At 44.0% G+C, this 19361-nt stretch overlaps 2 protein-coding genes across 2 annotated transcripts in view; both read left to right on the top strand.

Annotated features, from left to right (window-relative positions):
• Positions 1-19361, top strand: part of LOC134198358 (CARD- and ANK-domain containing inflammasome adapter protein-like) — a 32424-nt gene that overhangs the window by 2331 nt on the left and 10732 nt on the right. Inside the window, exons 4-7 of the mRNA XM_062667735.1 lie at positions 1061-1159; positions 7832-7930; positions 13618-13716; positions 19314-19361. The exon at positions 19314-19361 is cut by the window's right edge and continues 48 nt beyond it. Of these exons, the coding sequence (XP_062523719.1) occupies positions 1061-1159; positions 7832-7930; positions 13618-13716; positions 19314-19361 (345 nt within the window). The remainder of the gene's footprint in view (positions 1-1060; positions 1160-7831; positions 7931-13617; positions 13717-19313) is intronic.
• On the top strand, positions 3800-4867 carry LOC134198359 (uncharacterized). The gene has a single exon (XM_062667736.1). The coding sequence runs from the start codon at positions 4061-4063 to the stop codon at positions 4661-4663; it is 603 nt and encodes a 200-aa protein (XP_062523720.1). The 5' UTR covers positions 3800-4060; the 3' UTR covers positions 4664-4867.

Raw genomic sequence — 19361 nt, 5'->3', positions numbered from 1 at the left:
CTGTCCGTCTGGCTGTCAGTGTTTTTGTCCCTTGGTGTGTCTGTCCCTCTGTCTGTCAGTGTGTCTGTCCATATGTTTGTCAGTGTGTCTGTCGGTCAGTCAGTGTCACGTGTCTGTCTTTCTTTCAATTTGTCTGTCTTTCTGTTAGTGTGTCTGTCTATTTATTAGTGTGTGTGTGTGTGTGTGTGTGTGTGTGTGTGTGTGTGTGTGTCTGTCCATCTATCTGTCAGTCATTTTGTCTGTCGGTGTGTCTGCCCATCTGTCTGTCTGTGTGTTTGTCCGCCGGTTTGTCAGTGTGTGTGTCTGTCTGTGTATCAGTGTGTCTGCCCGTTTATCTGTCTGTCCGTTCGTCTCAGTGTTTTTGTCTGTTAGTGTGTCTGTCTCTTTGTTTGTCTTTCTGTTTGTCTGTCAGTGTGCCTGTCTGTCTGTCAGTGTGTCTGTCCGTCTGTCTGTCAGTTTGTCTGTTTGTCTGTTTGTCTGTCTGTCTGTTTGTCTGTCAGTCTGTCTGTCTATCTGTCATTGTGTCTGTCATTTTGTCTATCAGTGTGTCTGTCTGTTTGTTTGTCTGCCAGTTTGTATGTCCGTTTGTCTGCCAGTTTGTATGTCCGTTTGTCTGTCTGTCTGTCAGTGTGTCTGTCCGTCTGTCTGTCAGTGTGTCGGTCTGTTTGTTTGTCTGTCTCTCACTCAGTGTGTCTGTTTGTCCGTCTGTCTGTCTGTCTGTCTGTCTGTCTTTCTGTCCGTCTGTCTGTCTGTTTGTATGTCTGTCTGTTTGTTTGTCTGTCTGTTTGTTGGTTTTTCTGTCATTGTGTCTCTCCGTCAGTCTGTCGGTGTGTCTATCTGTTTGTCTGTATTTATGTTCTTCTGTTTGTCAATCTTCCTGTCGGTCTCGCTGTCTGTCTGTCTTCCTGTCTGTCAATACATTTATTTCTTATACAAGACGTTATGCTAAGCACAAATAAGTTCTGATTAACCTAAAAATTCTATACTGTCTGTCTGTTTGTCTGTTTGTGTCTGTCTGTCTGTCTGATTGCTTTCTTATTATAATTACCTGTTATTGTAGGATGGATGGACAGCATTGCATTGTGCTGCTCGCAGGAATTACACCAAAGTTGTTCGTATTCTGTTAGAGAATGGATGTAATATCAACATAAAAGACGATGTAAGACATGTTGATGTGAATGTGAATGATAATATTTGTAATCATTGTATTGTGAATTTTAGTGTGCATGGTGTTAGCACAGCTTTAGCTACTAGTCAGGGTTCTAACCAGGCATGCTAAGGTGTAGCGGCGCTCTATGTCCTCATAACTGCCCTCTACGCCTTCCACATATGTCTACGCATTCGGAACTAACCGCTACACCTCCAATACTGGCTACACATGTAGTAGGTACCATACACGACACCTGCAAAGTGATGCTAAATGGTAGTCTAACAGCGTAGGATTGTTTTACCTAGATCAACATATCATTTGTAAATGCCATGAGATCTCACAAACGAAGAAGAGACGTCTGCAGTGTTTGCTGTGATATCTTTGTAAACGGCATGAAACCACGACTCTTTGATTCTTTGGCAGACCGCTAGCTACTCTAACTGCTCGACTAGCGAGACTACCACTCGACCAGTTGTCAAAGGTGATGGTCTAGCGATGCTGCTGTGCATGTCCTCTCACTGCAAGCTTGAAAAGATTGAAGTACTGAAACTAAAACTAAAACTAAACTAAAACTAAAGTTTGAGGCTAACTATTAATTTATTTCTAGAAATTAATTGTTTGTAAATTATTTGTATTTTATTTATTTAATATTATTTATTAATAATATATTTATATAACTAATTGTATGCAAGTCATTTATTTATTATTTATGAATAGTTTTATTAATTATTTATTTATTATTTATGAATAGTTCTATTAATTATTTATTAATTATTTATGAATAATGAATACACATGTAGTAGGTACTGTACACTACATCTGCACACATGCAGTTATATCTTTAGCATTGTATTGGTAATGAGAAACAGTTCAATTAATTTAAGAATGTAATAGATACGTCACTATCAGTCTGCCACTCAGTGTGATTTGTACTGTCTGTCTGTCTGTTAGTCAGTGTGTCTGTCTTTCTCTCAGTGTGTCTGTCTGTTTGTTAGTGTGTCTGTATGTTTATCATTGTGTGTGTGTGTGTGTGTGTGTGTGTCTGTCTGTCTGTCTGTCTGTCTGTCTGTCTGTCAGTGTGTCTGTCTATCTGTCATTGTGTCTGTCGTTTTGTCTATCAGTGTGTCTGTCCATTTGTCTGTCAGTGATTTTGTCTCTCAGTGTGTCTGTCTGTCTGTCTGTCTATCAGTGTGCCTGTCTGTCTGTCAGTGTGTCTGCCTGTCTGTCTGTCAGCGTGTCTGTCTGTCCGCCAGGGTGTCTGTCTGTCTGTCAGTGTGTCTGTCTGTCTGTCTGTCTATCAGTGTGCCTGTCTGTCAGTCAGTGTGTCTGTCTTTCTCTCAGTGTCTCTGTCTTTCTGAAGCCTAGTTCACAATATTGACGCCGACGTCGACGTCGACGCCAACGTCGTCGTCAACTCGACGTCGTGACGCCGACGTCAGCGTCGTCCTGTTCACAATACCTTGGACGTCACGAAGTTGCGCGTCAAGGTTGGTCTGGGGTATCGAGTCAGATCGCGCACGCGTGGCCAGTCATGGACAACGATTCCGATGATGATGTTCTCTTGCTGCTTCACTTGCGACGTAGACGCAAGAAGGCCAAATCAAAACACCGAAGACGTATGTGGGTACGTCCAATATTTCAGCAAAGGCGCCAACAAGGTGATTTTTACCAGTTACTACAAGAACTGCGCCGTAACGACCCGAAAAGCCATTTCCGTTTTTTGAGAATGTCCAAGGAGACGTTCGATTGTCTTGTCGAGAAAGTGACCCCTTCACTAACAACAAGGTCCTACCAAAGTGGAACAAGAGCAGAAATCTCTCCAGCTGAAAGGTATCCTAGATCATTATACTGTAATTCGAACTCTGTGCTTTCCTGTCTGTCTGTATGTCTGTCTGCCTGCCTGCCTAGAAGAATAAGTACAGCTCTAGGAAATCCGGTACTTTAATTTAACTCTGTCAGTAGCGGGCCAGGAAATCTGGGACGGCGCCACACTGGATGTCCTAGGAAATGAGGTATGTATGTTGTCTAGTACAAATACCTGATATGCTAAGAAATCTAGTACAATACTCAATATATTGGAAGGAGAATTTGATGCTAAATTGTAATATTTTGAAAGTTTGGTAGATCAGGTATTTATTTGTACGAAATATCCTAATTGGGTATGCATACTACATTTCCTAGCATAGTAGATATATACCAAGAAATTCTGTCAAAGATTCAAGTATCAGACCTGTAGTATTAGGATGACTTCATGAGATGAGAAAGTACATGCAAAAGCATTAAACCTCTTAATGTGCTGGCATCTAAAACGTGTTCAATCAGCATATTTGTCCTTTCCTAATTAATTACTGCCAGATTGGGTGTGCTACTTCGTGCCATTTATGCTTGTGTGTGCTTGCTTGTAATATGGAGGTACCCAAACTGAAAATTGCAAACAAGCATCCTATCTTTATCCGGGTTACTCTATTCTTTAATCAAGACAATGGCTGTAAATCCTAAAATCATGATGGGCAGAATTTCAGGTATTGTTGCAGAGTTCTGTTTATCTGTACCCTTGTGATGGCCCTGCAAATCTTTTGCCCCTCTGTGTCCAAGGAGATGAAAACTGCCAGTTTAGAGCGGCAAGTTTGCTTCTCACAGGTTGTCTGTCTGTCTGTCTGTCTGTCTGTTTATCTGTCTGTCTGGTTGGTTCTGTATTTGTGCGATGGAAACTGCTTTGACTCCTAGAGCATTTAGAGTGTTTGAGGCTATTGATTGCTGTGTTTACATAGGTTGGCTATGACATTGAGGTATCTAGCAACAGGAAGCTCTCAAGTGTCTCTTTTTTTAATTTCAGAGTTGGTCGCTCGACAGTTTGCAGAATCATAAGAGACACTTGCACTGTACTCTGGGAAGTGTTGCAACCTCACTATGTTAAAGCACCATCAAATGAAGAAGAGTGGAAAGGAAATAGCAACTGATTTTGAAAAGATTTGGAATTTTCCGAATTGCATTGGAGCAATTGACGGAAAACGTGTTGTGATTCAAGCGCCAGCTGGTTCTGGGTCCGTGTACTACAATTATAAAGGGACCCACTCTATTGTCCTTATGGCTGTTTGCGATGCGCATTATCGCTTCTTAATAGTTGATGTAGGAGATAGTGGTCGGCATAGTGATGGAGGTGTTCTTGCACAGTCAGCATTCGGGCAAGCACTAGAGTCTGGCACCCTTTCATTGCCATCGTCAAGAGAATTGCCTTGCACAGCAACAAGGGCTCCATATGTATTTGTAGGCGACGAAGCGTTTCCTCTACGGACACACATGCTTCGGCCCTACCCAGGCAGGAATCTGCCAGATGCAAAGGCTGTGTTTAATTACCGTCTTAGTCGAGCTCGAAGGATCATTGAAAACTCTTTTGGAATTCTGACAGCTAGGTGGCAACTTTTTAGAAAGCCTATCGTCGCTCAACCAGAACATGTAGTAACTTTTACTAAAGCTGCCATTGCTCTCCATAATTTCCTACGGATCACCTAATCTACAGTCTATTGCCCAGTTGGTTTTAGCGATGCAGAAGATAGTGTAGGGAATGTAGTGGAAGGAAGATGGAGGGCTGAAGTAAGGGCTGAAGGGGGATTAGAAAGAGTAGGGAAAGTTGGGAGCAATAGATTTAGTCAATCAGCAGCTGAAGTACGAGAGTGCTTCAGCAACTATTTCATGTCTCCCCGAGGACAAGTTGATTGGCAGTACCATCACATTCATCGAACATCTTATCACTAGATGTATGGAGTGAATTAAAACCGGCTTTTCTAAAAGCCAACAATATAGATCAGAGAGAGCAGAACTTATGCTTTGGTTGCCATTCATGTACATTGCATGAATGTCATAGCTTTCCACTACTGCAACTTCTTGATTCCACCATGGTAGTAGTTTGAAACATTTAAAGAAAGGGTATTTAGTTACCTTTAGCAAGGGTATTTAGTTACTTATTTGCTTAGATTCAAATCTCTTTGAAGCGATTAATGGCTTTAAAAAAGCCGGTTTGTGAGCAGCCTGTAGAGAGCTCAGGTTGTGTATGTGTTGGATGGGAACTCTGTATAGATTGATGATGATGTATTGTGCTGTTGTGGGTGCTGTTCTGGAAGGAAAATCAAATTGTTCGCAGGTTCATGCTGCTGTGTGGGACTGAAGTATAGATCGTATTCAACTTCTGTTAGCACTTGGTGTACTTTCATTGTATCTAAGGCTTTCCTTCGTCCGTCCAGTTTCCGTAGCCTGGCTGCAACGTGCAGTCCAAAATGATGATCCTCATCCATATGGTTTTTTTGGGTTTGGAAATGATGGATGATAGCTTCGTCAACTTCATCATAGCCTCTCTTCACCCTTTTGCCTCTTTTAGATGGGAGATCAGAGGATGGGAGATCAGAGGACGGGGGAGGGGGAGGGGTAGAGAAAGAATCTAGAGACGGGGATGATGATGTTTGACTAGAGTTAGGATGGTGAGAAGTTTGGTGGTCACATTGGTAAGAGGAAGGTTGGCTAGATGATGATTTGTCAAGATCACGTTCCATGGCAGAGCACCCATCTCTGATACAGCTATAATATTTCAAACAAAAGCACTCATAACAAATGAATGCCACAGAGCAGATGCGGTAGTTTTATTCTTGTTTCCTACTGTAATTATTGTTGTTATTATTATTATTTATTATGTGTCGGTATGCCCCTTCATGATGGGCAAGTGGGGTCTTTACCCCCATCTGGGCGCCCACCAACCTGGCAAGTGAGCCAGCACGGAAAATATGAAGAATGAATTCGACAGATAGAGCATGCGTCTTTTACCCCTATAGTATTCTCATGCACAGGACGATGCAGTAAGCTGCTTACAAACACAAACACCTTCTTGAAGCATTTTGCATCAATGTTAGGTGAAACTCTTCATTCCACATACAACATGACAGTCAAACTGGCTTCGCTCCAGAATCTGCTATGCTCTTATTACATCTGCGGTCACGTGCTTGAGAGGATACACAACAAATACAAATATGAAGAAGGCATCGAGCAAGCTGTGGCCACTAGCTGCCTAGTTCACAAACTCATTAGTAACTTTCTTTGCTTACAAAATAGTTTTCTCTAATACCCTTATTAGTATCTTATTGCATTTATAGCAGATGTTGCTAGCACAAATACTCTAGTTTCAGTGCTTAGTGTTTCATTGCATATGTAGCAGTATGGACGTAGTGCAAATCTGTTCAAATATATGTTGTGTGTATTATTATTATTGTTGTTTGGTTGTTATTATTATCATTACCTTTGGTCATCTGTCTCTGAAAGACATGTCCCGACCTCTCCATATGTTGCCAAAGAAATGTTGGTGTCAGTCCTAGAGTTTGATTCCGGCAATCATATATTATTCTACACAGTTATCTACACCTACATCTTAGATACGAAAATTGCCAAATAGCAACTGGAAAGGCAGAAACTAGAAAGGCAGACATACAGACAGATAGACACACCTCTAGATAAACACAGTGACAGACAGCAGACATATACATGCCCATGCAGGGAAGCAAATAGACACACAGAAACAGAAACAACCAGATTCATAGACAGACGGACAGAAAGGCAAGCAGAGGGCATAGACAAAGGCATCAAGCTGCAGACAGGTTATAAGCCAACTTATATATGTGGAAAGAACAGCAGATGGATGTAGTCTAGATTGACTCACTGTTGGTGCTTCATCGTGTCATCCAGGAACATCAAAATCTCAAAATACTTTCACGAGGAAGTAGTTGGTGGTCCACTGTCACCAGAGACACGGTGCGTGTTTTTTTCAGCTCCCTTACAAATCTGTCTCTGAGACACTTCCATTTCTTCATTGCCAGCTCAACGGAGATGTCCAATTTCCTGGCAACTTCCTTCCATGCGTTCTCCTTAACTCTAATGTCTCTGTAGGAGCGGGAAGTTATCTGCCAAATGGCAGTCTGCTGCCTCACAGCCTCAATCAATGTTTCTTCCTTTCTAGCAGGAAACTAAATCCGGGATGCTTACAGCTCTGCTAATTCGCTAAAAATGCCCACGTGATTACATTTGACGCTGACCACCTCCGGTTTTTGACGCTGGAATAGAACTTTGCTCTATTCCGACGTCATGACGCCGCGTTGACGCAGCGTTGACGCCGCGCCACTTAGTTGTTGTTCACAATACGACGTCCACCTGGACGTCACGACGCCGCGTTGACGTCGACGTCGGCGTCAATATTGTGAACCAGGCTTGATAGTGTGTCTGTCTGTTTATCAATGTGTGTGTGTGTGTGTGTGTGTGTGTGTGTGTGTGTGTGTGTGTCTGTCTGTCTGTCTGTCTGTCTGTCTGTCTGTCTGTCTGTCTGTTTGTCTGTCAGTGTGTCTGTCTATTTGTCATTGTGTCTGTCGTTTTGTGAATCAGTGTGTCTGTCTGTTTGTTTGTCTGCCCGTTAGTATGTCCGTGCGTCGGTGTTTCTGTCAGTGTGTCTGTCCGTCTGTCTGTCAGTATATCAGTCTGCTTGTTTGTCTGTCTGTCTGTCTCTCACTCAGTGTGTCTGTTCGTTCGTCTGTCTGTCTGTCTGTCTGTCTGTTTGTATGTCTGTCTGTTTGTATGTCTGTCTGTTTGTCTGTTTGTGTCTGTCTGTCTGTCTGATTGCTTTCTTATTATAATTATCTGTTATTGTAGGATGGATGGACAGCATTGCACAGTGCTGCTAACAACAATGACTCCAAAGTTGTTCATATTCTGTTAGAGAATGGATGTGATATCAACATAAAAGACGATGTAAGACATGTTGATATGAATGTGAATGATAATATTTGTAATCATTGTATTGTGAATATCGGTGTGCATGGTGTTAGCACAGCTTTAGCTACTAGTCAGGGTTCTAGCCAGGCATGCTAAGGTGTAGCGGCCCGCTATGTCTTCACAACTGCCCTCTACGCCTTCCACATATGTCTACATGTTCAGAGCTGACCGCTACACCTCCAATACTGGCTGCACTTGTAGTAGGTACCATACACTACACCTGCATCTATGCTTCCAATATACATTAATTTATATCAACAAATTATTAAGAAATAATAAATAAATAATTTGCATACAATTAATTAGCCTCCAACTTACAGACCAGAGTGTGTGCGAACTCTAGTCTGAACCGCAAGGCTACTAAAATGATTTGGAAGTATTTATGAAAAGTGATGCTAAGTGGTGTCTAAGAGCGTAGGATCGTTTTACCTAGATCAACATATCATTTGTAAATGTCTTGAGATCTCACGAAGAAGGAGACGTCTGCCGTGTTTGCTGTGATATCTTGGTAGACAACATGAAACCAGGACTCTTTGATTCTTTTGCAGACCGCTAGCTACTCTAACTGCTCGACTAAAAAGCGAGACTACCACTCGACCAGTTGTCAAAGGTGATGGTCTAGCGACGCTGCTGTGCATGTCTTCTCACTGCAAGCTTGAAAATATCGAAGAACTGAAGCTGAAACTAAAACTAAGATGTTTGTATGTGCAGAGTCTAATCATTGTTCTGGCATGCAGAGTTTAGTCATTGTTCTGGCATGCACTTAGCCGCCCACGAGGATTTCACACGCGCGCAATCAGTGCTAGTGCACTTAGCATAACCAATTATTGCTAAGCCAATCAGAATTTACAACCGAGATTTGGGTTGTAGAAGCTGATTGGCTTAGAAGGGCTATTTCCGAAATCATTTTAGTATCGACTTGGTCCAGACTAGAGTTGGTGTGCTTCGCGGGTTCTCTGGTCTGTAAGTTCGAGGCTACGTGCCTGTTTGTCTGTCAGTGTGTCTGCCTGTCTGTCAGCGTGTATGTCTGTCTGTCTTTTTGTCATTGTGTCTGTCCGTATGTCTATAAGTGTGCCTGTCTGTGTGTCCGTGTTTCTGTCCATCTGTCTGTCAGTGTGTCTGTCTGTCTGTGTATCAGTGTGTCTGCCTGTTTGTTTGTCTGTTCGTCTGGCTGTCAGTGTTTTGTCCCTTGGTGTGTCTGTCCATCTGTCTGTCCGTATGTTTGTCATTGTGCCTGTCTGTCTATCAGTGTGTCTGTCTGTCTGTCAGTGTGCCTGTCTGTCTGTATGTCTCTCATTGTGTATTTCTGTCTGTCAGTGTGTTTTTGTGTGTTAGTGTGTCTGTCCAGCTGTCTGTGAGTGTTTCTGTTTGTCTGTCTATCAGTAGTTCTGTCCATCTGTCTGTGTATCAGTGTGTCTGTTCGTCTGTCTATCAGTGTGTCTGTCTGTGTTTGTATCAGTGTGTCTGCCTGTTTGTCTGTCTGTCCGTCTGGCTGTCAGTGTTTTTGTCTCTTGGTGTGTCTTTTCATCTGTCCGTCAGTGAGTCTGTCCATATGTCTGTCAGTGTGTCTGTCTGTCTGTGAGTCAGTGTATCTGTCTGTATCAGTGTGTGTGTGTGTGTGTGTGTGTGTGTATGTGTCTGTCTGTCTGTCTGTCTGTCTGTCTGTCTGTCTGTCTGTCTGTCTGTCAGTGTGTCTGTCTGTCTGTGTATCAGTGTACCCGCCTGTTTGTCTGTCTGTCTGTCTGTCAGTGTGTCTGTCTGTCTGTGTATCAGTGTACCCGCCTGTTTGTCTGTCTGTTCGTCTGGCTGTCAGTGTTTTGTCGCTTGGTGTGTCTGTCCATCTGTCTGTCCGTATGTCGGTCAGTTTGTCTGTTAGTGTACGTGTCAGTCAGTCAGTGTGTCTGTCCTCTATCAGTGTGTGTGTCTGTCTGTCAGTCAGTGTGTCTGTCCATCTGTTAGTGTGTCTGTCTCTCTATCAGTGTGTGTGTGTGTGTGTGTGTGTGTGTGTGTGTGTGTGTGTGTGTGTGTGTGTGTGTGTGTCTGGCTGTCTGTCTGTCTGTCTGTCTGTCTGTCTGTCTGTCTGTCTGTCAGTCAGTGTGTTTGTCCATCTGTCTGTCATTGACTTTGTCTGTCAGTGTGTCTGTCCATCTGTTTGTCAGGGTATCTATCCATCTGTCTGTCAGTTTGTCTGTCTGGTTGTGTATCAGTTGTCTACCTGTTTGTCTGTCTGTCCGTCTGTCTGTCAGTGTTTTTGTCTTGTAGTGTATCTGTCCATCTGTCTGTCAGTGTGTCTGTCTGTTTGTTTGTCTGTTTGCCTGAATGACTGTCTGTCTGTTGGTACGTGTGTGTGTATGTCAGTGTCTGTCCGTCTGTCTGTCAGTGTTTTTGTGAGTTAGTGTGTCTGTCCAGCTGTTTGTTAGTGTTTTGTCCATCTGTCTGTCAGTGTGTCTGTCCGTCTATCTGTGTATCATTGTATCTGTTCGTCTGTCTATCAGTGTATCTGTCTGTCTCTGTATCAGTGTGTCTTCCTGTTTGTTTCTCTGTCCGTCTGGCTGTCAGTGTTTTTGTCTCTTGGAGTGTCTGTCCATCTGTCTATCAGTGTGTCTGTCTGTCTCTGTATCAGTGTGTCTTCCTGTTTGTTTCTCTGTCCGTCTGGCTGTCAGTGTTTTTGTTCCTTGGAGTGTCTGTCCATCTGTCTGTCAGTGTGTCTGTCTGTCTGTCTGTCTGTCATTGTGTCTGTTAGTGTATCTGCCTGTCTGTCAATGTATCTGTTTGTCAGTCCGTCAGTCATTGTGTCTGTCTTTCTCTCAGTGTGTCTGTCTGTCTGTTAGTGTGTCTGTCTGTTTATCAGTGTGTGTGTGTGTGTGTGTGTGTGTGTGTGTGTGTGTGTGTGTGTGTGTATGCGTGTCTGTCTGTCTGTTTGTCTGTCAGTGTGTCTATCTATTTGTCATTGTGTCTGTCGTTTTGTCTATCGGTGGGTCTGTCCATTTGTCTGTCAGTGATTTTGTCTCTCAGTTTGTCGGTCTGTCGGTCTGTCGGTGTGTCTGCCTGTCTGTCTGTCAGTGTGTCTGCCTGTCTGTCAGCGTGTCTGTCTGTCCGCCATCGTGTCTGTTTGTCTGTCTGTCAGTGTGTCTGTCTGTCTGTCTGTCTATCAGTGTGTCTGTCTGTCAGTCAGTGTGTCTGTCTTTCTCTTAGTGTGTCTGTCTGTGTGTTGGTGTGTCTGTCTGTTTATCAGTGTGTCTGTCTGTCTGTCAGCGTGTCTGTCCGCCTGTCTGTCTGCTTTTCTCTTTGCCTGAATGTCTGTCTGTCTGTCTGTTGGTAGGTGTGTATGTATGTCAGTGTCTGTCCGTCTCTTTGTCATTTTTTTGTGTGGTAGTGTGTCTGTCCTGCTTTCTGTCAGTGTTTCTGTCCGTCTGTCTGTTAGTATGTCTGTCCGTCCGTCTGTGTATCAGTGTGTCTGTCTGTCTGTGTATCAGTGTGTCTGCCTGTTTGTCTGTGTGTTCGTCTGTCTGTCAGCGTTTTTGTCCCTTAGTGTGTCTTTCCAGTTGTCTGTCAGTATGTCTGTCCCTTTGTCTGTCAGTGTGTCTGTTTGTCTGTGTGTTAGTCAGTGTATCTGTCTTTCTCTCAGTGTGTCTGTCTGTCTGTTAGTGTGTCTGTCTGTTTATCAGTTTGTGTGTGTGTGTGTGTGTGTGTGTGTGTGTGTGTGTGTGTGTGTGTGTGTGTGCGTGTGCGTGCGTGTGTGTCTGTCTGTCAGTGTGTCTGTTTACCTGTCATTGTGTCTGTCGTTTTGTCTATCAGTGTGTCTGTCCATTTGTCTGTCAGTGATTTTGTCTCTCAGTGTGTCTGTCTGTCTGTCTGTCTGTCTATCAGTGTGCCTGTCAGTCTGTGAGTGTGTCTGCCTGTCTGTCTGTCAGTGTGTCTGCCTGTCTGTCTGTCAGCGTGTCTGTCTGTTCGCCAGCGTGTCTGTTTGTCTGTCTGTCTATCAGTGTGCCTGTCTGTCAGTTAGTGTGTCTGTCTTTCTCTCAGTGTGTCTGTCTGTCTGATAGTGTGTCTGTCTCTTTATCATTGTGTGTGTGTGTGTGTGTGTGTCTGTCTGTCTGTCTGTCTGTCAGTCTGTTTGTCTGTCTGTCAATCAGTGTGTCTGTCCATCTGTCTCTCATTGTATCTGTCTGTCTGTCAGTGTGTCTGTCTGTTTTTCTATCATTGTGTCTGCCTGTCTGTGAGCGTGTCTGTTTTTTTTATTCAGCATGTCTGTCTGTTTGTCAGTGTGTCTGTCTGTCTGTCAGTGTGTCTGTCGGTCTGTCTCTCCGTCGGTATGTCCATCTGTCTGTTTGTCTTTTTGTCTGTTTGTCTGTCTTTCTTGTTTTCAGTGTGTCTGTCTGTCTGTCAATGTGTTAGTCCGTCCGTCTATCTGTGTGCTTGTCTGTCTATCAGTGTCTGTCTGTTTGTCACTGTGTTTGTCTGTCTGTCTGTCTGTCTGTCTGTCTGTCTGTCTGTCTGTCTGTCTGTCTTTCTTTCTTTCTGACTGTTTGTGTGTCTGTGTTTTTGTCTGTCGGTCGGTCTGTTTGTCTGTTTGCCTGAATGTCTGTCTGTCTGTCTGTGGGTAGGTGTGTATGTATGTCAGTGTCTGTCCGTCTGTCTGTCGGTGTTTTTGTGTGTCTGTGAATCAGTGTGTCTGCCTGTTTGTCTGTCTGTCCATCTGGCTGTCAGTGTTTTTGTCCCTTGGTGTGTCTGTCCATCTGTCTGTCAGTGTATTTGTCCATATGTGTCAGTGTGTCTGTAGGTCAGTCAGTGTGTTTGTCGGTCAGTCAGTGTCACGTGTCTGTCTTTCTCTCAATGTGTCTGTCTTTCTGTTAGTGTGTATGTCTGTTTATTAGTGTGTGTTTGTGTGTGTCCATCTGTCTGTCAGTCATTTTGTCTGTCAGGGTGTCTGCCCATTTGTTTGTCATTGTGTTTGTCCGCCGGTTTGTCAGTGTTTCTGTCTGTTTGTGTATCAGTGTGTCTGCCCGTTTATCTGTCTTTCCGTTTGTCTGTCAGTGTTTTTGTCTGTTATTGTGTCTTTCTCTTTGTTTGTCTGTGTGTTTGTCTTTCAGTGTGTCTGTCCGTCTGTCTGTCAGTTTGTCTGTCTGTCGTTTTGTCTATCGGTGTGTCTGTCTCTTTATTTGTCTGCCCGTTTGTATGTCCGTGTGTCGTCTGTCTGTCAGTGTGTCTGTCCGTCTGTGCCAGTGTGTCGGTTTGTTTGTTTGTTTGTCTGTCTGTCTCTCACTCATTGTGTTTGTTCGTCCGTCTGTCATTCTGTCTGTCTGTCTGTTTGTCCGTCTGTTTGTCTGTCTGTTTGTATGTCTGTCTGTTTGTTTGTCTGTCTGTTTGTTTGTCTGTCTGTTTGTCTTTTTTTCGGTCAGTGTGTCTCTCCGTCAGTCTGTCAGTGTGTCTGTCTGTTTGTCTGTATTTATGTTCTTCTGTTTCTCAGTCTTGCTGTCGGTCTCGCTGTTTGTCTGTGACTCTGTCTGTCTGTCAATACATTTATTTCTTATACATGACGTTAAGCTCAAAACAAATAAGTTCTGATTAACCTAAAAAATTCTATACTATCTGTCTGTTTGTCTTTTTGTGTCTGTCTGTCTTTCTGATTGCTTTCTTATTATAATTATCTGTCATTGTAGAGTGGATGGACAGCATTGCGCCATGCTGCTGACAACGATCACTCCAAAGTTGTTCATATTCTGTTAGAGAATGGATGTGATATCAACATAAAAGACGATGTAAGACATGTTGATATGAATGTGAATGATAATATTTGTAATCATTGTATTGTGAATATCGGTGTGCATGGTGTTAGCACAGCTTCAGCTACTAGTCAGGGTTCTAGCCAGGCATGCTAAGGTGTAGCGGCCCGCTATGTCTTCACAACTGCTCTCTACGCCTTCCACATATGTCTACATGTTCAGAGCTGACCGCTACACCTCCAATACTGGCTGCACTTGTAGTAGGTACCATACACTACACCTGCATCTATGCTTCCAATATACATTAATTTATATCAACAAATTATTAAGAAATAATAAATAAATAATTTGCATACAATTAATTTAGCCTCCAACTTACAGACCAGAGTGTGTGCGAACTCTAGTCTGAACCGCAAGGCTACTAAAATGATTTTGGAAGTACTTATGAAAAGTGATGCTAAATGGTGTCTAACAGCGTAGGATTGTTTTACCTAGATCAACATATCATTTGTAAATGCCATGAGATCTCACGAACGAAGAATAGACGTCTGCAGTGTTTGCAGTGATATCTTGGTAGACAACATGAAACCAGGACTCTTTGATTCTTTTGCAGACCGCTAGCTACACTAACTGCTCGACTAAAAAGCGAGACTACCACTCGACCAGTTGTCAAAGGTTCTGGCATGCAGAGTTTAGTCATTGTTCTGGCGTGCACTTAGCATAACCAATTATTGCTAAGCCAATCAGAATTTACAACTGAGATTCCGGTTGTAGAAGCTGATTGGCTTAGAAGGGCTATTTCCGAAATCATTTTAGTATCGACTTGGTCCAGACTAGAGTTTGTGCGCTTCGCGGGTTCTCTGGTCTGGAAGTTTGAGGCTACGTGCCTGTTTGTCTGTCGGTGTGTCTACTTGTCTGTCAGCGTGTATGTCTGTCTGTCTGTTTGTTAGTGTGTCTGTCCGTATGTCTATAAGTGTGCCTGTCTGTGTGTCCATGTGTCTGTCCATCTGTCTGTCAGTGTGTCTGTCTGTCTGTGTATCAGTGTGTCTGCCTGTTTGTCTGTCTGTTCGTCTGGCTGTCAGTGTTTTGTCTCTTGGTGTGTCTGTCCATCTGTCTGTCCGTATGTTTGTCAGTGTGCCTGTCTGTCTATCAGTGTGTCTGCCTGTCTGTCAGTGTGTCTGTCTGTCTGTCAGTATGCCTATTAGTCTGTCAGCGTGTCTGTCTGTCCGTCTCTCATTGTGTCTTTCTGTCTGTCAGTGTGCTTCTTGTGTGTTAGTGTGTCTGTCCAGCTGTCTGTGAGTGTTTCTGTTCGTCTGTCTATCAATACGTCTGTCCGTCTGTCTGTGTATCAGTGTGTCTGTTCGTCTGTCTATCAGTGTGTCTGTCTGTGTTTGTATCAGTGTGTCTGCCTGTTTGTCTGTCTGTTCGTCTGGCTGTCAGTGTTTTTGTCTCTTGGTGTGTCTTTCCATCTGTCTGTCAGTGAGTCTGTCTATACGTCTGTCAGTGTGTCTGTCTGTCTGTCAGTCAGTGTGTCTGTCTGTCTCTCAGTGTGTCTGTTTTCTGTTAGTGTGTCTGTCTGTTTATCAGTGTGTGTGTGTGTGTGTGTGTGTGTGTGTGTGTGTGTGTGTGTGTGTGTGTGTGTATGTGTGTGTGTGTGTGTGTGTGTGTTTGTCTTTTTACCTGTCAATCAGTGTGTCTGTCCATCTGTTTGTCAGTGATTTTCTCTGTCAGTGTGACTGTCCATCTGTCTGTCAACGTGTCTGTCTGTCAACGTGTCTGTCTGTCAACGTGTCTGTCTGTCAACGTGTCTGTCTGTCTGTCAGCATGTTTGTCTGTCTCTCAGTGTGTCTCTCTGTTTGTCAGTATGTCTGTCCATCTGTCTGTCAGTGTGTCTGTCTGTCTGGCTGTCAGTGTTTCTGTCCCTTGGTGTGTCTGTTCATCTGTCTGTCAGTGAGTCTGTTCGTATGTTTGTTTGTCTGTCTGTCTGTCTGTTTGTCTGTTTGAATGAATGTCTGTCTGTCTCCCTGTTGGTAGGTGTGTATGTATATCAATGTCTGTCCGTCTATCTGTCAGTGCTTTTGTCTGTTAATGTGTCTGTCCAGCTGTCTGTCAGTGTGTCTGTCCGTCTGTCTGTCAGGGTGTCTGTCCGTCTGTCTGTCAGTATGTCTGTCTGTCTGAGTATCAGTGTACTTGCCTGTGTGTCTGTCTGTTCGTCTTGCTGTCAGTGTTTTGTCACTTGGTGTGTCTGCCCATCTGTCTGTCCGTATGTCGGTCAGTTTGTCTGTTAGTGTGTGTGTCGGTCGGTCAGTGTGTCTGTCTCTCTATCAGTGTGTGTTTCTGTCTGTCAGTCAGTGTGTCTGTCTCTCTATCAGTGTGTGTGTGTGTGTGTGTGTGTGTGTGTGTGCGTGTGTGTGTGTGTGTGTGTGTCCGTCTGTCAGTCAGTGTGTCTGTCCATCTGTCTGTCAGTGTGTCTGTCTGCTTGTGTATCAGTTGTCTACCTGTTTGTCTGTCTGTCCGTCTGTCTGTCAGTGTTTTTGTTCTTTTAGTGTATCTGTCCATCTGTCTGTCAGTGTGTCTGTCCGTTTGTCTGTCAACGTGTCTGTCGGTTTGTCTCTCAGTGTGTTTGTCTGTCTGTCAGTGTGTCTGTTATTGTTCTGTCATGCACTTAGCCGCTTACGAGGATTTTACACGCGCACAATCAGTGCTAGTGCACTTAGCATAACCGATTATTGCTAAGCCAATCAAAATTTACAACCGAGATTCGGGTTGTAGAAGCTGATTGGCTTAGAAGGGCTACTTCCGAAATCATTTAAGTATCGACTTGGTCCAGACTAAAGTTCCCGCTTCGCGGGTTCTCTGGTCTGGAAGTACGAGGCTATGTGCCTGTTTGTCATTGTGTCTGCCTGTCTGTCAGCGTGTCTGTCTGTCTGTCTGCCTGTTTGTCAGTTCGTCTGTCCGTCTGTCTATAAGTGTGCCTGTCTGTCTATCAGTGTGTCCGTCAGTCTGTCAGTGTGTCTGTTTGTCTGTCTGTCTCTCCGTCTGTCTGTCTGTTTGTCTGTCTGTCTGTTTGTTTGTCTGTTTCCCTGAATGTTTGTCTGTCTGTCTGTTGGTACGTGTGTATGTATGTCAGTGTCTGTCCGTCTGTCTGTCAATGTTTTTGTGTGTTAGTGTGTCTGTCCAGCTGTTTGTCAGTGTTTTTGTCCATCTGTCTGTCAGGGTGTTTGTCCGTCTGTCTGTGTATCATTGTGTCTGTTCGTCTGTCTATCAGTGTATCGTTCTGTCCGTGTATCAGTGTGTCTTCCTGTTTGTTTGTCTGTCCGTCTCGCCGTCAGTGGTTTTGGTCCCTTGGTGTGTCTATCCATCTGTCTGTCAGTGTGTCTGTCTGTCTGTCTGTCCGTCTGCCTGTCTGTCAATGTGTCTGTCTGTCTGTCTGTCAGTCAGTGTGTCTGTCTTGCTCTCAGTGTGTCTGTCTGTCTGTTAGTGTGTCTGTCTGTTTATCAGTGTGTGTGTGTGTGTGTGTGTGTGTGTGTGTGTGTGTGTGTGTGTGCGTGTGTGTATGTCTGTCTGTCTGTCTGTCTTTCTGTCTATCTGTCATTGTGTCTGTCGTTTTGTCTATCAGTGTGTCTGTCCATTTGTCTGTCAGTGATTTTGTCTCTCAGTGTGTCTGTCTGTCTGTCAGCGTGTCTGTCTTTCCGTCCTCGTGTCTGGCTGTCTGTCAGTGTGTCTGTCTGTCCGTCTATCAGTGTGCTTGTCTGTCAGTCAGTGTGTCTGTCTTTCTCTCAGTGTGTCTGTCTGTTAGTGTGTCTGTCTGTTTATCAGTGTGTGTGTGTGTGTGTGTGTGTGTGTGTGTGTGTGTGTGTGCGTGCGTGTGTGCGTGCGTGTGTGTCTGTCTGTCAGTGTGTCTGTCTTTCTCTCAGTGTGTCTGTCTGTCTGTTAGTGTGTCTGTCTGTTTATCAGTGTGTGTGTGTGTGTGTGTGTGCGTGTGTGTGCGTGTCTGTCTGTCTGTCAGTGTGTCTGTCTATCTGTCATTGTGTCTGTCGTTTTGTCTATCAGTGTGTCTGTTCATTTGTCTGTCAGTGATTTTTGTCTCTCAGTGTGTCTGTCTGTCTGTCTGTCTATCAGTGTGCCTGTCAGTCTGTCAGTGTGTCTGCCTGTCTGTCTGTCAGTGTGTCTGCCTGTCTGTCTGTTAGCGTGTCTGTCTGTCCGCCAGCGTGTCTGTCTGTCTGTCTGTCTGTCTGTCGGTGTGTCTGTCTGTCTGTCTATCAATGTGCCTGTCTGTCAGTCAGTGTGTCTGTCTTTCTCTCAGTGTGTCTGTCTGTCTGATAGTGTGTCTCTCTGTTTATCAGTGTGTGTGTGTGTGTGTGTGTGTGTGTGTGTGTCCGTTTGTCTGTCTGTCTGTCTGTCTGTCTGTCTGTCTGTCTGTCTGTCTGTCTGTCTGTCTGTCTGTGTTTCAGTGTGTCTGTCTGTCTGTCTATCTGCGTGTCTGTCTGTCTGTCTGTGTATCAGTGTGTCTGCCTCTTTGTCTGTCTGTTCATCTGGCTGTCAGTGTTATTGTCCCTTGGTGTGTCTGTCCATCTGTCTGTCAGTGTGTCTGTCCATATGTCTTTCAGTGTGTCTGTCGCTCAGTCAGTGTGTCTGTCGGTCAGTCAGTGTCACGTGTCTGTCTTTCTCTCAGTGTGTCTGTCTTTCTGTTAGTGTGTCTGTCTGTTTATTAGTGTGCGTGCGTATGTGTGTGTGTGTGTGTGTGTGTGTGTGTGTGTGTGTGTGTGTGTGTGTGTGTGTGTGTGTGTGTGTCTGTGTGTGTGTGTGTGTGTGTGTGTGTCTGTGTGTGTGTGTGTCCATCTGTCTGTCAGTCACTTTGTCTGTTAGTGTGTCTGCCCATCTGTCTGTCAGTGTGTTTGTCCGCCAGTTTGTCAGTGCGTCTGTCTTTCTGTGTATCAGTGTGTCTGCCTGTTTATCTGTCTTTCTGTTTGTCTGTCAGCGTTTTCGTCTGCTAGTGTGTCTGTCTCTTTGTTTGTCTGTCTGTTTGTCTGTCAGTGTGTCTGTCTGTCTTTCAGTGTGTCTATCCGTCTGTCTGTCAGTTTTTCTGTCTGTCTGTTTGCCTATCAGTGTGTCTGTCTATCTGTCATTGTGTCTGTGGTTTTTTCTATCAGTGTGTGTGTCTGTTTGTTTGTCTGCCCGTCTGTATGTCCGTGTGTCCGTCTGTCTGTCAGTGTGTCGGTCTGTTTGTTTGTCTGTCTGTCTGTCTCTCACTTAGTGTGTCTGTTCGTCCGTTTGTCTGTCTGTCTCTCTGTCTCTCTGTCCGTCTGTCGGTCTGTCTGTTTGTATATCTGTCTGTTTGTTTGTCTGTCTGTTTGTCTGTTTTCTGTCGGTGTGTCTCTCCGTCAGTCTGTCATTGTGTCTGTCTGTTTGTCTGTATTTATGTTTTTCTGTTTCTTAGTCTTTCTGTCGGTCTCGCTGTTTGTCTGTCTGTCTGTCTGTCTGTCAATACATTTATTTCTTATACAAGACGTAATGCTCAAAACAAATAAGTTCTGATTAACCTAAAAAATTCTATACTGTCTGTCTGTTTGTCTGTTTGTGTCTGTCTGTCTTTCTGATTGCTTTCTTATTATAATTATCTGTTATTGTAGAATGGATGGACAGCATTGCATTGGGCTGCTTTCAAGAATCACTCCAAA

This window comes from Corticium candelabrum, chromosome 2, assembly GCF_963422355.1.
Source record: "Corticium candelabrum chromosome 2, ooCorCand1.1, whole genome shotgun sequence".
In the NCBI taxonomy this organism is placed as follows: Eukaryota; Metazoa; Porifera; class Homoscleromorpha; order Homosclerophorida; family Plakinidae; genus Corticium; species Corticium candelabrum.
This window is presented reverse-complemented; position numbering and strand designations above follow the sequence as displayed.

Coding starts and splice junctions, on each gene's coding strand:
- LOC134198359 (XM_062667736.1), top strand. CDS start 4,061: ATGTTAAAGCACCATCAAATGAAGAAGAGTGGAAAGGAAATAGCAACT.